Source organism: Emydura macquarii, unplaced genomic scaffold (assembly GCF_026122565.2).
Source record: "Emydura macquarii macquarii isolate MOO-44397 ecotype Brisbane River unplaced genomic scaffold, CSIRO-AGI_Emac_v2 contig_2205, whole genome shotgun sequence".
Taxonomy (NCBI): Eukaryota; Metazoa; Chordata; order Testudines; family Chelidae; genus Emydura; species Emydura macquarii.
The window spans coordinates 1,033,709-1,049,047 of NW_027132342.1; the positions used below are offsets into that span (position 1 = coordinate 1,033,709).

General features: G+C 39.4%; 1 protein-coding gene across 5 annotated transcripts in view; it reads left to right on the forward strand.

The window, feature by feature from the left end:
- Nucleotides 1-15,339, forward strand: part of PTPRO (protein tyrosine phosphatase receptor type O) — a 192,371-nt gene that overhangs the window by 160,289 nt on the left and 16,743 nt on the right. For 4 of the 5 annotated variants that reach the window (XM_067559141.1, XM_067559145.1, XM_067559144.1 and 1 more), the window contains 8 exons: nt 1,484-1,616; nt 2,909-3,029; nt 5,212-5,280; nt 9,037-9,120; nt 11,403-11,438; nt 13,101-13,182; nt 14,058-14,148; nt 14,658-14,734. In XM_067559141.1, the coding sequence (XP_067415242.1) occupies nt 1,484-1,616; nt 2,909-3,029; nt 5,212-5,280; nt 9,037-9,120; nt 11,403-11,438; nt 13,101-13,182; nt 14,058-14,148; nt 14,658-14,734 (693 nt within the window). The remainder of the gene's footprint in view (nt 1-1,483; nt 1,617-2,908; nt 3,030-5,211; nt 5,281-9,036; nt 9,121-11,402; nt 11,439-13,100; nt 13,183-14,057; nt 14,149-14,657; nt 14,735-15,339) is intronic. The other variant, XM_067559142.1, reaches the window with a different exon arrangement.

The window sequence follows — 15,339 nt, forward strand, 5'->3', positions numbered from 1 at the left end:
CCATTGCTGTTAGGACTGGTCGAAAATTTTCTGTCAGTTTTTTTTTTTTTTTCAGTGAGAAATTGGGTTCTTGATGAAATGAACATTTCCACAGGAAGTGTCTACTTTCCAGAAAAACTCTTGATTTTTTTTTCCATCAGAAAACTAACAATTCTTCATGTTTTAGGGTTTCAGTTTTTCAACAACCGGTTGAATTTTTCCACAGAAAATGTCGATGAAGATATTTTTTTCCCTCCATTTTAATCAAAATTCCCCATGTGGGGCAATCCCTCCTTAAACATTTTCCAACCAGTTTCTAGCTGCTCTGTCTCAGCTTGTAGAGCCAAATTCAGCTCTGTTTTTCTGGCGCAATCCCATATGCATCAGTGTAACTGACTTCGGAATTGCAGCTCAACAGAGACCTTTGCAAAGCTAAAAGGAGCTTATAAATTACCACAAACCCTTGCAAAACTCCCATTCTGTGTTTGTGGCCATCAGAGTTTGCTGCAGAACATTTCACCACTGCAGCTGGGTATTCATTAGCCCAGAGCTGTGGATCACAAATGCACTCTTAGTGCATAAATTACCAGCTGAAACATCCTACTCTGTAGGGTAACACATTTATTTTATTGGCTTTCTTTCAACCCAGCAGCGTTTATGAAGCACCTTATACACTATGCATCAAACCCCAGAAACAGTTATTAAAACACTGTACAAAGATATATAGAATTTACAGAAAGGTGCAAATCTTCTTGACTAGCAAAGCACAGGCTCAGGGGGTCTGACAGCTGTATTAATAAGTGCTTATTATCCTTGGGGCTTTACTATGCTCCTTGTCTTCAAAAAAGTCACCTGGTGGCAAAGAGCAAAGATACTTGAACTACCCTCCACCAGTGGAAGAAGTATCTCCAAGGAAAGGATGAGGCACATATGCAAGATGGAGTATGGGAAGCTTGCTGCTAGTGTAGATGCTCTGTGGATGAATGTGACTTTAGTCTCCAGAGTTGTCAGTTTGGCTTAGTCCTGAGACCTCCTTATTAGTCTCCTCCTGGTACTAGCTAAGATTGCCATCCCTTGGTGCAGGAGGAGAAAGCTTGACAGGGAAGTTCTCTATGGCTGTGGGGCCATATTCCGGTTCCTTGTTTGTGCATGCATCTGGGCACTGTTCGTGTGTGTGGCCTCCACTGGCTCCCTGGACAAATTAGACAAGTGAGTGCTGTTCGAGGTTCTCTGCTCGGTTCTTCCCTCTGGATCCCTCATTTTTACCCTAAGACCTGTGCCTCCATCTCTGTTTTTAATTTTTTGCCTCCATAATCAGTTAAGTTCTGGGTTCTATTGCCCTCTCCTCATCTCAAAAGCAGGTCTCGTCATTGCTTTGATGGATAGGGCCCACCATCCCAGGATTTAAACAGGCTGGCTTCTTTTACCAGATCTCAATTCACTTGAAAAATAAATTTTGAATGAAAGAGACAAAACTCCAGTATACTTTTTTTGTTATCTTTAGGAAGCTGTTACTGTTTCTTCGCATGTAGTGACTATCTCCAACCTACTGCCTGCCACTCCCTACAACTGCAGTGTGACTACCTTCAGCCACAACAGCCCTAGCATCCCCACCTTCATAGCCGTCTCCACCATGGGTAAGCAGGACTTTGCTGTTGTACCTCCTTATGCGGCTGTAATGTTTGCATCTCTGTTCCTTCTAAAGCTGCTTTTCAGAAGTTACAGATACCAGTTATTTCACTTGTCGCTGAAATGCAGCCGGCTCTGGGGTGGAATGGGGCAGCTGTTTTAAAGTATTGCTGTCACCCATATTCACCACTGGGGATGCCTTTTTTTAATTGGTAGGGAAATCCCGTTTGCAGTGTGTATTTAAAATAATTCTAATTCAATTTTAGATTGGTCTTTATAATTCATAGTCCTTTGCTTCCAGTTTCAAGGCAGACTGGGAAACACTGAGAAGGAGAGGGGAACTGAATGACCTGGCGAGGTCAAAAACTAAAAAGATGCCTGACTTCTGACTAAGCCAAGCCCCTCTAGCATCCTCATGGGTTCTCAGCTCAAATTTACTCCACGGGAAGAATGCCATTATTGAATCACCATTACCACTTCCTTACAGCTCTGGGCCTCCCGTCCAGAATAATCAGGCTCAGCCCTGCTTAGTTAATGAGATCAGCCTATACGCTTTAGTCACTGATCCTATTTTTACAAGTAATGCTCTGACCAAAATGTCAGAGTTCAGTGTAATACTTAGATTAAACCCCCAGTCTAAGGACTGCTTCTGCAGACACTCCTACAATGGATGGTAAGCTTTACTGGGCCAGGATACTTTCTTCTTTGATGTTATCACAATACAAATAATAGTATTGTTCTGTAGAACTAGAAATAAATCTGAAAAAACAGATACAAATATACCTGTTAAGAATGTTCTCGAGGCTTGACTCTGTCTCTAATTGCAATAAAATATTTTAGGCCAAATTTTCTGCTCATGTAATTCAACTGACTTCATTTGAGCTACTCCAACAGAGAATTTGGCCCTTTATTTCAGACTCTGGTTAGAGACGGTATTGATTATTGCTGGTAGACAATGCAACAGATGTTGGAGCACATTATGGGAGACTTAGATGAATAAGATATAGATTTTATATACACATATTCTTTCCTACCTTTTTTTCCCCCTCTCCTTTGCAATAATATTCATAACACCTTCCTGTGCAGAAGCTTGCAACCGTGCCACAACCATGTCATTTCCCCCTATTGAATTGTAGGGGATCAGTTACCTGGAACCTGCCTTAATCTCCACTGTTAAGACTTTTTTTTCACTCCAAAGATTGACTGAGAAAAATATAAAACAATAATATAAATATTATCATGAGAAAATGCAAGCTATGTGTTTTGAAATGAATAACCCAGAGCCATTGTTTGTGCGTAGTTACTGAGATGAATCCCAACATAGTGGTGATCTCTGTGTTAGCCATCCTGAGCATTCTCCTGATTGGACTGCTGCTCGTGACTCTTATGGTACTCAGACGGAAACATCTGCAAATGGCCAGGTAAATCCAGTCTTTTTCTAAGTCCAAGAAGCTTTAAAATAATGGGTAAAATATAATATTGCGTTTTGCTTGGTTTTGCTTGATACCTTTGTGCTCACTTGGTGTTTGAGATATCTATAAACATAGTATCTCAAAACATTTCTTAGGAGTACAACACTTCTTACTTTATCCCATGGCTATTCTTGTGGTTGGATAGACTTATTAGCCTCAACCTCTGTCTTAATTTGGAGCTGTGGAGAGTTTGGTAAATTGCAAATTCAATTATTAAGGGCTGATTTATTTATTAAGGACTGATTATCTAAGAAGACATCTTCTCTTGGGTGCCATTTGATTGTTCAGGTTTACTGAATTTTAAATAAAAAATAAGCTGGTCTTAAGACAGATAAAGCTGAGTGTTTTATGGAACTCTTAAGATCATCCAGGTTATTTTGCAAAATCTTTTAAACTGCTGGGAACATAAAATTTGCCATTCCAGATCAGATCACAAGTCCATCAAGTTCAGTCTCTCGGTGCCTACTCCTTGTTCCTTCAGGCAGATGAAGGCATTTTTTCCCCTCCCTCCAAGTACTGCTCTTTCTAAATGATGCAGTTCCTTCATACACCTCCAGCAATTATCCTATGCCCTGAAAAATAAAATTTGATTTGGTTTCCTTTACCTAGTGTTGTCGCTCACAGTTCAGCTCTCTTGTCTGATTATATCCCTGACTGGCTAGCCAAATGAGTGGCTAATCCCCCAAATCTTCTGTGTGTAGTTCTGTGACTGGAGAGTTTGCAGATCTGAGCCTTGAGAGTCTCCGTTCTCTTATAATCGAGAACCATAATGTGTTTGTTAAATAATCCATTTAATTTGTATTTTCCCTTCTAAGTTAGAAAATGAAGTAATGTCACTTCAGAGACTCACTTTAAAGAACTTGCTAATTGGTTACACAACGGAAGTTGCATTTCATGTATCAAATCTTTGCATGCATTCCATGCAAATGAATTAACCCCATCGCCAAAGTTTCAGAGGATCCCTTTCAATGCATTATATGTGGGTTGTTCCTTTTGCATATAGCTGGTTCTGTGAAAATCCAGGTCAAATTGATTCTCTTCCCTATTTAACTATCATGCATGCAGCTCAGGGTTTTTTCTTTCTCACGCTCTCTACCACAAAAGGAATTTAAAAAAAAAATGAACTGTATACCTTCACGTACTCATTCTTTAAAGCAAACAAGCAAAAATATGCAACATTCAGCTTTTCATTTCATGTTGATAAGTGGTTAAGGTGGTTAAGGCACTGGAATAAGACTCAATTCTTGCCATTACCACATATTTCCTTTGTGATATTAGGCAAGTCATCTAAACACTGTGTCTCATTTTCCCCATTTGTAAAATGGGGATAATGCTTCCCTACCTCACAGGGGTGATGTAAGGACAAATACAGTATACTCCTGATTATCTGAATAGCATGGGGGACATAAATTTCATTTGGTAATCAGGCGTTTGGATAATCGAGAGGACAGGAGCCATTCAGCAGTCGGATGGCTTTCCCCCTGGCCAGCGGTCTCTGCTTCGCCCTGCTCGCTCATTTCAGTGACAGTGGGTCTGCAGAGGGCACCCTGCACTGCCGCAGGCACCATTCAGTAGCAGGGGGTGCTTCTGCTGCAGCCAGAGATCTGCTGTCATCCTTCTGAAAGTCTTTGCCCTATTATCCAAACCTCTGCATTATCCAGATCCTTTCTTTGTCCCCCAGCATGAAATACATGCTGCAGGGGGACAAAGAAGGGATTCGGATAACGCAGCGGCTCAGACCATAGGATTTCAAATAAACAGGAGCGTGCTGCACTTGGCAGGTGCTCTGAGACTATGGCGATTGGGGCCATGTACATCTCTAGATGGAATCCATATTGACAGCTTTTTCTCATCTTATTCTTGAGACAGATTATTAGGCAGCCTGATCTCAGGAGGTGATGAGCACCCACTACTTCTAAAGGGTCACCTCCAGACATGGCTTACAATGGTGCAGATCCACTGACTTCAGCTGAGCTGCAGCCTGCAAGTTCAGCCCATAGGCTACAGTGGGTGGTGGGGTGAATCAGGCTCTTGGGGATCTGCATTAGGGCAATGCCATTGATTAAAAATCAACAAGCATTATGTTTGTCCAGCAGTAATAACCTTGAACACAATGGTCTTCCTGAAACAGGGAATGTGGGGCTGGAACCTTTGTCAATTTTGCTTCATTGGAGAGAGATGGAAAACTTCCATATAACTGGTGAGTTTTTTTGCAACAGAACCGCTACCTCTAAGCTTCCCTTCCCTCCCCCACCCCCCAAATCCATTTCTCACTCTACCCACCTTAGTTGGCAAGTCTGACTTTTATGTTCTTATTATGTTATGTGATCACTTTAGGATAAAGTAACTGTAGCTAACTTTTGGTTTTGTTTTGTATTTTATTTGACTGAATGATGGCCCGGGGCCATGTCTTTTGTCATTAACTATTTTTAATAGGAAATGAGGATGTACAACATATGCCAGCCGGGCTAGATAGATTATTATTTTTTTCTTTCCCTTACATACATTCTTTATATTTCCTAAAAACGACAAAGGGGTAGAAGGCTGATCTATAAATCAATTAGCAGCTCTGCAGAGAGACATTAATGTACAACAGTGACGCTGCTCTTTATAGATCATCAGCTAGCAACTCTGTCCACAGATATACAAGCCCCCGTGCCATTAGTTAATTTTCCTTTGTATTTGAAACAAGGCCAAGCTCGCTCAAATAGCTCTTGCAGCTTTGTGCTCAATGTTGCCGGGGTGTTTGGAAACAAAACACACCCAGTCAGGTCTGGAAAGCCATCTGCAAAAAACAGCAGGCATTGATTAGTTACTCCATTCCATCAATAGCTCCATCGGTTCCTGAGAGGTGTTAGAACAATTAAGTCCACGTTATTAGCTTCAATAGAGGCAAATGGGCCCTCATGATTTCCCAGTTCGCTGCTGATGTTGTGATTCTTATTCATGTTCCTGATAGTCCAGTGGTGCTGCTAACTGATTAGTTTACTGTTTTGGGAAGTTATTGGCAGCAGCCCCAAAATAAGTAGCTTCCAAAGCTGACCAAAATGCACTGTTAGTTTAAAAACAGCCACCCAAATCCCCAGGGAAAAGAATCAAAGTGCTTCACTTTTACATTCCTGGTTGAACTGTGTTGACTGTGAATGGGGTTGGAATGAAGAATTGGTGGATTTGGAACTGTTTCTGCGAGCTCATGGAGAGTTGGCTGCCAGCTAGGATGCGATTAAATGGATGGATACTGCACCAAAACTGGCCTTTTGCTAATAAGCAAACAAACTGAACTAACAATCCCAGGAAAGCCTGTCAATACCTAGCAGTGCTGCTAATTAAGTAGATATTAAACAAGCTGCACTTGCCTGGCTTAGCTTTAGTAGCAACTAGCCATACAAAGGGCGTGCTAATCTCCTTCTCAGTTTCTCATACTTGGAGTATTTTAATAGCAGTCAAGGCAAAAGATCAAACCCTCTTGTTAATTAAAAATCCAAGCTTGAATCAAATTATTAAACTAGCATCAGACATTATTAGAAACAGAAGGGACTGGAGGTGGGCGGGGGAGGAGATTTAGCTTTGCATGAGTAAGTATGACCATTCTTCTGGTTTGACTTATCATCTGTATGAATTCTCAGAGATTATACATGTTTAGTATTTGACCAGTTTAAAGGAATGGGGCCAAATCTTGTGTTCCTCGTCACAATGGGAATTTTGTCTGAGCTAGGACTGAGCTTAGCCTGTTCTTTAAAATATATAGATACATTTATATCGAACCTATAAAGGTATTCTTTTCCTGCTGGGATAGCTTTGTTTTAATGCATTTGACCATTAGGGACAATATCTATACAACTGCAAGTAAGTGATGATTTATTTGTTGAGCTTGATTGATTGATTGAACATAATAGATTGTAGTTCTGAAATGTTCACTATAAACAAAGATAGGAATCTCAATCATATTAGCGTGTGGTTTGTGAATACCTTTCCTGTTTGATATCAGAGGATGAAAGAAAACATAGGCCAGAACTGTTCCCTCTGCCTCTGTGGGCAGATGAGATGAAGACTCTGTGAATCCCCACCCAGGGGATATGGAAGGGAAGAAGATTGCCTTGGCAACAACATTCACTCCTACTCCCAGGCCCAGTGAAAGGCCCTCTGTGGAAATCAAGGTTTGCTTGTGAAGGGACCGACTTTGTACTCACACCTGCCCCTCTCAACTATTAAGAATTAAAACCCTGATCTCAGAGACACATAGGCACATGCTTAACTTCAAGCATGTAAGTATTCTTGGTGACCTCAGTGGTATTGGTCACGTGCTTAGAGTATGCCATGTACTTAAGTGTTTACAGGATTGGTGCCTAAACCAGTGTTAATTTTATTGGTCTCCCACTTCATGCTGCATAGTGCCTGGAGGATGGGTTGTATGGGCAGCATCACCAGAAGAGTTTGGGTACCATGCTTCCCTGGTCCCCAGGCAGACTTGTATCTGACCCTCAAAATCTGTAAAAGTCTCTATAGATCTTGGGGCCAACAAACTCCACAAAAGCCTTCTCCCTCTCTCTCAAAAATAAAAGTTTGAAATTTCCTGGAATTTCCACTTCCCTCTGTGGGGTTTTCCTGTGTAGATTGGATGATTTGGATGTGTCTTCCCACACACGCCACCTTCATGTTAGCCAACACCACTAGCAAGGGAAGTGTCCATTCTTTGTTCCTCTTTTACAGTAGTTGCACATAGATCATCAGTATTACTTCTGGGAATTGCCAGACATTCATGATAGGCCAAATCACAAAATGGTTACTCAATTAGAACTCCCATTGACTGAATAAGGAGAGCAGAATTTATCAGTTTAATTAAGCGTTAACTTTTGTAAAGTACTTTGATTATACAGGACCAAATTCTACTGAGTCTTGTAAACTCCTCTGTATTAGTGGAAAGTTCCAGAAGGGTAACTGGGTTAGTCTGTATACAGCAAAAACAAGGGGAATCCTGTAGCACTTTAAAGACTAACACATTATTTGCTACAGGACTCTCGTTGTTTTTGCTGTATTAGAGGAGTTTCTTTGGATTTACACCTGTGTAACTCAGAACCGAATTTGGTCCACAACACACAAATACAAATGCTAAGGGTTATTTTGTATCCAAAACCTATACCTAACTGTAGTGAAATCTGTTAATTCTGTGGGTAATTATTTAAGGAAGAGATAAGATGAGTTTAGCAGAAGAACAAATACAGTTTTGTGGGAAAGCTTGGAAAATAACGTAAGGTAACTATTTAAGACTTGGTATTGCCTATTAGAGGTATTGCATTTGCACAGGTTTCATGGTCATTTGCAGAAATCTGACTCAACAGGACTGAGAATGTATATGGGCCTGATCCTTTGACACTCATACACATATACCCACTGAAGCCAAGTGGGCCTACTTGCCAGAACAAGTATTACAGATTTGGACTATATAATAGTTGTACTTAGCTGAAAATGAAATGTAACTTCCTGGAAATACCCTAAATACCATAAACTAGAGCAATTTAAAGAATGACAAGGTTGTGGGTGGGATTTTAAAAGCACCTGGGTGACTAGGCACAGTTGAAAATCCTGCCCTGAGTTCACATAGAGCATCTTTACCTGGCACCATTATATCCATTAACATTGCTTTAAAATATTGGACTTCAATCTCCACTGCTTTGCACTCTGTGTAGTTATTTGCACTATTGTAAAATGCTCCCATCTGATTGTGTACAATTTTACGCTCCCTTTGGATAGTTGTAAATTACGACACAAGGTGCAGGGTCGTAGAGTACTAGTGTCATGGAATCTAATAATTTCCATTTCCAACAGAGTAACAGGAAATTTGTATCCTATTAACTAACCTCTGTTATGCAATTTACTGATCTCCTGACTTTAGTTTGTCTTACTAACGCGCCTCACTTTTTTCATCTTTATATATGTTATCTATTAATGCTCACAGGCGTAGAAGTGTATTTGCTTTCCTAACTCTGCTACCCTCATGCCTCTGGACTGATTATCTTTTGGCATTTTATATTAATCCTTGGTAAGTGATTTTACTTGTTTTTCCCTATGCAATAGCTAAATCATATTCATTTCCTAATACATGAAAAATGTGTTACTCTTTTGTTTTCAAATGGTTGGAATTCATGAAGTTACAATAATTTCCATGTGCTGGAATATAGACTGGAGATAGTGTGTGGGTATCAAAATACATGCTACCTGCTTCTACCACTTTTTGCTTGTTTATGCTCCTACCCATTTTGTTACTTAAAAAAGAAATTTTCTAGTGGTCATTTGCACACACTTACTATTGTCGCTATGCAATCTTTATGAATTTATTACAAACCCTCTTGTAACTTTTGCTTCATCCACTTGCTGATTGCCTGATGTTGCTTTCTACTGCCCTCTCCTCTTACTAATTGCCTGGTGCTAGCCCACCTGTTGAGAGTGTAATTCCAAAACAAACCACTTGTTTTTAAAGGTGCACACTTTCTCCATCAAAGTCAATAGGAGTTTTGCTGCTAGAACTGCTCCAGAATTTGTACAGCTAATGTGATGCCTCTGGCATTTGGTACTAAAATCAAGAGACTATCCTCCTTCTCCCTCACTCTCTTTTATTAGGATGGTATCAGTATTTGTGTGGCGCAGCAGTGCCCAGTTAAGTTAATCAGAGGAATATATTATAAAAGGATTATGGAGGCTAATTATCATCTCTGATTGTGCTGCCTATTTAAAATCACTCATCTAAATTGGGATTGGATCTAGATAAAGTAAAATGTTTGATTACTAGAGAAAGGGGCCGATTCTGCTCCCATGGAGGCCAATGGGAATTTTGCCATTGACTTCTATAACAGCAGGAGTAAACCCTTCAAAAATCACTCAGGGCCTGGTTCTCCATTGACCTGCACCTTGGGTAGTCATTTACACCAGTCCAAAGTGAGTGTAACGTGCTATCGAATCAGGATGGCATTATTCTATAGCCCGTCTGCACTGTGTAAATGACCACATAAGGGGCGGCACAGTGGAGAATCAGGTCTTCAGAGTGCTAGATTATATTTTACTAAACCTATGTTAAATCTATAATGTAAACGGAATACCAACATGAAATGACATCTGTTGTTTCAAATGTCTTTGCTTTACATGCAATTTTGTTATGACATTTGTGAATACCCAGCAAGCCATTGAAATGCAAAGTAACAAAGGACTCCTGAGATTCTGTAAACTTAATGTTTTCTGTTTGACATCCATACCTCATGAGACAATCATCTGTTTTATGTGCTTATTGAAGTGTTTCCTGGAGGACTTTTCTTAGAAGCACTCATGTCATAGGCAGCACTTAATATTTTTCTTTTTTAATTAATCCTGTATGCCTAGCTTTCAGATTTACCATAGTCACAAGGGATACAAAAATTGTATTTGGATAGCCTGCATTAATTCATTGTTAAGACTTCTTTGGCAAAACTACCATTAAGGTATAAAAATAAATGTTTCAAGAGTATGAGTGTAGTCAAGGTGCATTTATGTCTGTGTCTAAATAGCAAATAGTTATTTCAAATTAAGTATATAATGGTGTATATTGTATTACATAGTAATTGTTCTTCACAATAGCTATGTCTCATTTTTTTATGTTAACGCTGCAGACACACCATCTGTTATAAATGAAAATGGACTTTTATAATACAACTAAAAGGTTTTGGGCCAAAGGAGTAGCTGGTGATGAAGCTGATCAAAAATCTTTTCTTGGGAAGGAATTATATAGAAGGAAAACAAGCAGTTTTTGCTTTATTCAGTTTTGTTGTTGTTTTATGAAAATAATTCAAAATAAATTATTTGGAAATGTATTACAAACTTTTGTTTCATTTCCAAAAATTATGTTTTGAATGTTGGGGGTGTTCTTTCCCTTCCTTTTCTTCTCCTCCCCCCCCCCCCCCCCAAGCGTTTTTATTCCTCTGGAGATAAAAGGAGGAAAAACTTAAATTTTCTCTTTTTCTAATTTCGTCTGTATTTTTCCTTTGAATTCAGTTGCAAAACTCCCATTGACTTCAGTAGTATCAGGATTTCACCCAAGGTCTCTGAGCACAGTTGCTTATCTGTCTCTCCTTCTCCCAAATGCAGGCAGTGCCTTAAAGCCACAGGGTGAAATCCTGGCCCCATTGAAGTCAATGGAAGTTTCCACCCACACTCCGGACCTAAATATTAAGGAGGTCATAAATCTACACATTAAATTCTGATGGAAACATGTTCAATTTTGACAATGGAACTAATTTTTAATCAAGTTCAAATGATGGGTTATACTGAAAAAAGATGTATTTGTCTGCCTTACAGGAGTAAAAATGGATTAAAGAAGAGAAAGCTGACCAAGTATGTGACTTTTTTTTTATATTTAAATAATATTCTAAAACAATCGATCGTCACATTAGACTGAACAATAATTTTCATGACTATAGGAAATATGGTGCATATTGCATAGTGGTGTTGTAGCTACAGAGATAAATATCTTTCATGCTGGCTAATACCTCCAGAGGGAGTTTGTAGCAAGAGAAGTCTGGAAGCACACGACAACAGATAATTACACTAAATCAAGAGTACCTTGTGTTTTGTTATATCATCTCAACAGATAGGCTGTGGTAAAAGAGCTCCTGACTGATAGAAAATTAACCATCAGGGAAAGATCAATTATACTAAGTTAGCAATTCCGGCAAGGCCTTTCCTCGTTTAAAAATGACAAACTGTTGAAAAACTGGAACAGATTTGTTCATATTGCTGTTTCCCTCTTGATAGCAGGCTCTGTTGGCAGTTGCTGGTTTTGTATTAGATCATTAACGTTAACAGGTAAACAGGAGTAATTATCTGGTGATAAAAGACAAGTTCCCTTGGTGCATACTGTTTCAAATAAATGAACAGATTAGTGTGTACATGCTTCAGTATTTTGTAAATTTAAACATAATTAGGTGAGGGAAACTGACAGTATTTCACTATTTAAGGTGTTAATAAAATGACTCATTACTAAGCGCTTGATCCTCAGCGGGGGTAAATAGTCATAGCTTCATTAGAGTCATTAAAGCTAGGCCAGTTCATACCAATTAAGGATCTGGCCCAGTAGGTCTATGCACCATTGTCTTCAATGGGCGTTGGGCCCACTCATACTAGAGTAGAATTTGGCTTCTAATGTCAAACATTGGAAACACTTGAACCTCTCAAAGCCAGTGGTGAAAAGAACTGTTGCTCTGGCGCTGAAATTTGTATTTTGCATTTTCTACATCACAGGCCTTGTCTGACCCAAATTAAGGCCTATTGTGGATGGACCCACCTATGACACCTATTAATGTCTTGTGTGATTATGGTACACAAATTTAAATTTAAAAGTGTCTGTTTACCAGATAGTTCCCCCTGTATGAAAGGGATTTTTTATGCGCCGCTAAGGCAGTTTAAATGAGCTGCTTTTGCTACCTTCCAGGAAGTAGTGCCAATATATTGTAATTAAAAAACAAAAAACCCGGATATGACTACCTGAACTCTGATGGGATTTAAAATCAGGATCCAAATCTGGCACCCCAGGCTCATTTTTAAATGAAATGAAGATTTCAATCAGATGTATAGCTAGAGGGCCCCCTTTAAAATGGTGTGATTTGAGGGATAAAGAGTTGGGAGAGGTGGCAGCTCTCCTGACTCTCAATGCTATGTTCCATTGCCAATGGGCTGCATCCTAAATCAAACAAAATTCCAACTGAAACTAATGGGAATTTTGCCTGAAGGTGGACTGCAGAATTGAGCTCAATGACAAAGGTAGATTTATCCTATTAACTACACACGTCTACAATACACTACATGTAATCACAAGTATATGATTCATCAGACAGTATGTGTTACATTTCAGGTACACAAGTTTCATATTTTTTGTAAACTCTGTCCCAGGTATAATACTTAGTAGAATAAATATTAAAAATACAGGTTAGGGAATTGTTAGTATTCAAAACAAACCTATTTAAGAAATGAATTTCTTTTCCATGTGTTTTTTAAAAGCCCTGTCCAGTTGGATGACTTTGATGGCTACATCAAGGATATGGCCAAAGATTCAGATTATAAATTTTCTCTGCAATTTGAGGTATGTATCTGGAGATGACTCCTCCTGGCTCCTCCAGATTGGACTACTACTTGTGCAAAACTGAAAGAACCGGATGGATGGTACAATTGTGGTGTTCAGACCCAGACTTCTGTTTTAGCATAGATCACGTGGTAGCCTAAGTTTACTGCAATGCATTTTTTATATGAAAAATGGCATTGGTGACAAACAAATCTTCTGAAACAAAGGGACATTTTGCAGGGGACATGTGTTCTTGTCTGATTATTTTATTTCCCCAGTGCTAAAAAAGTAAGGTTGTCAAGTAAAGACAAAGGAAACTACAAACACTGGGTGGAATCCTGCATCTGTTGATGTTGATTTGATACGGTTAGGATTTCACCCACTGTTCTCTCAGGCAGCACACATTGTGTTAATCTCAGTTATGATCATATGTTACAGAATATTTCATATGTGATTGTTTAAGGTAATGAATAGCAATTATATATATAAATCTCAGGATCAAAAGCAGCTGTGAGTTGTAAATAATTGAGGAAGCATTACTTAAATTGAGCTTGGGTTGTTGGGAAGTGACACCATCTGAGAGCTATTCAGTGGCCTATGTGGAATGAGTTTGGTAGATCAGAACAAAATCATCATCTTAGGTGGCAGGAATTGACAAACATACTGACAGTCTCATCAGGATAGCCAAAGGTTGAATGAGCATGGAGACCAGACTTCCCTCCCACTCTTAGAAGAGGTCCCCCTGGAGCAGATCTGAGCCACATGGATGAGGTATTAGAAGGAAACTTGCTGTATATATGGTGTCAGTAAATAAGTGCTTTGGCTCCCAGGGTGCACAAACCATGATTTTCCAGGTGTTAATGTAACGGCAACATTTCCCCTGCTGTCATACACAGGAGCTAAAACTGATTGGGCTTGACATACCCCATTCTGCTGCTGCCCTTCCCATGAATCGATGTAAAAATCGCTACACAAATGTCCTGCCCTGTAAGTACAATATATGCAGACTCCCACAAGGGTCCTTCTGGGGGTGGGGGAAAGAAAAGAAGAGTTTTAATTGTGGAATTGGTGCCAGTTTTCCAGCAGATAAAAAGCTTGTTCTAAAAGCTGTCCTTGGAGAGAAGTAGGTCTTTCTTACTTTTGAAAGGATGAAGCTCTGTTTTATATTTATCATGATTGTAAATGATAGTGAAAATAGTAGGTCATTCCTACTGCTGAGCAGCATTCTTCAGCTTCCCCCCTACCCCATGATTTCAATGAGATCCAAAGAAACCTGAAAGTGAAGACTCTTGAAGGCAGTAGTATGCGGCAGTAATGAAGCCATATCCATGCAGCGGGAACTGGGCATTGCTTATCAGTATGGATTGTCAGTACACTACAGTTTTGCCTTTATTATGCTGGAGAGCGTGTAATTGTGTTTCAGGATTTTAGGACATTATTTAAGACCTTCCCCAGTTTGCTCATGTGCCCCATTGTTGTTTTGCTTCTTTTTACAGATGACTTTAGCCGTGTCAGATTAGTTTCAATGAATGAAGAAGAAGGTTCAGACTACATTAATGCCAACTATATTCCTGTAAGTGATAAGACTCAAATCAACCTGAGGAATAATATTTTTAGTAGCTAAATATCACACGGGCAGTGAAAGGAGTGAAAATTCCTAGCAGTTTGGTGGCTTTTTTTTTTTTTTTAAATCTACCACAGTTTCACTAATTTTGCCTTCACCACTTTCCACCAGCCCATAAACCTGTTTTGTGCACATTGAAAGTTGCGTGCATCCTGTTACAGGTGGCTGAGGACATCGGTGAAAAAGCTAAACTCTGCACTGCTATCATCAGACAACTAAAGTTTTTTTTTTTCCAATCTTTTAATCTATGTGGAATAAAGGCAGTGAGTCAGAGATACAAGTACAATTAAAATGCACAGAGCACAAGCCAAGGCATGGTGTGCAAACATAGCTTCTGTTTGAACTACCCTGATCTTGGCATTGTTCTATGCATGCCTTCTTTCCTGCATTTGTGTTAGAGCAGCTGTCTAATAGGTCATAGCAATACTGCTCTAGGTTTAGGACAGGAAGTAAAGAACACTGTATTCAGCTGAAACTGTATGGGGATATGTAGGGAGGCAAAATGTAATTTTATACATAGAAATTTGGCCAGGACATGGGAAAATACCCTATTC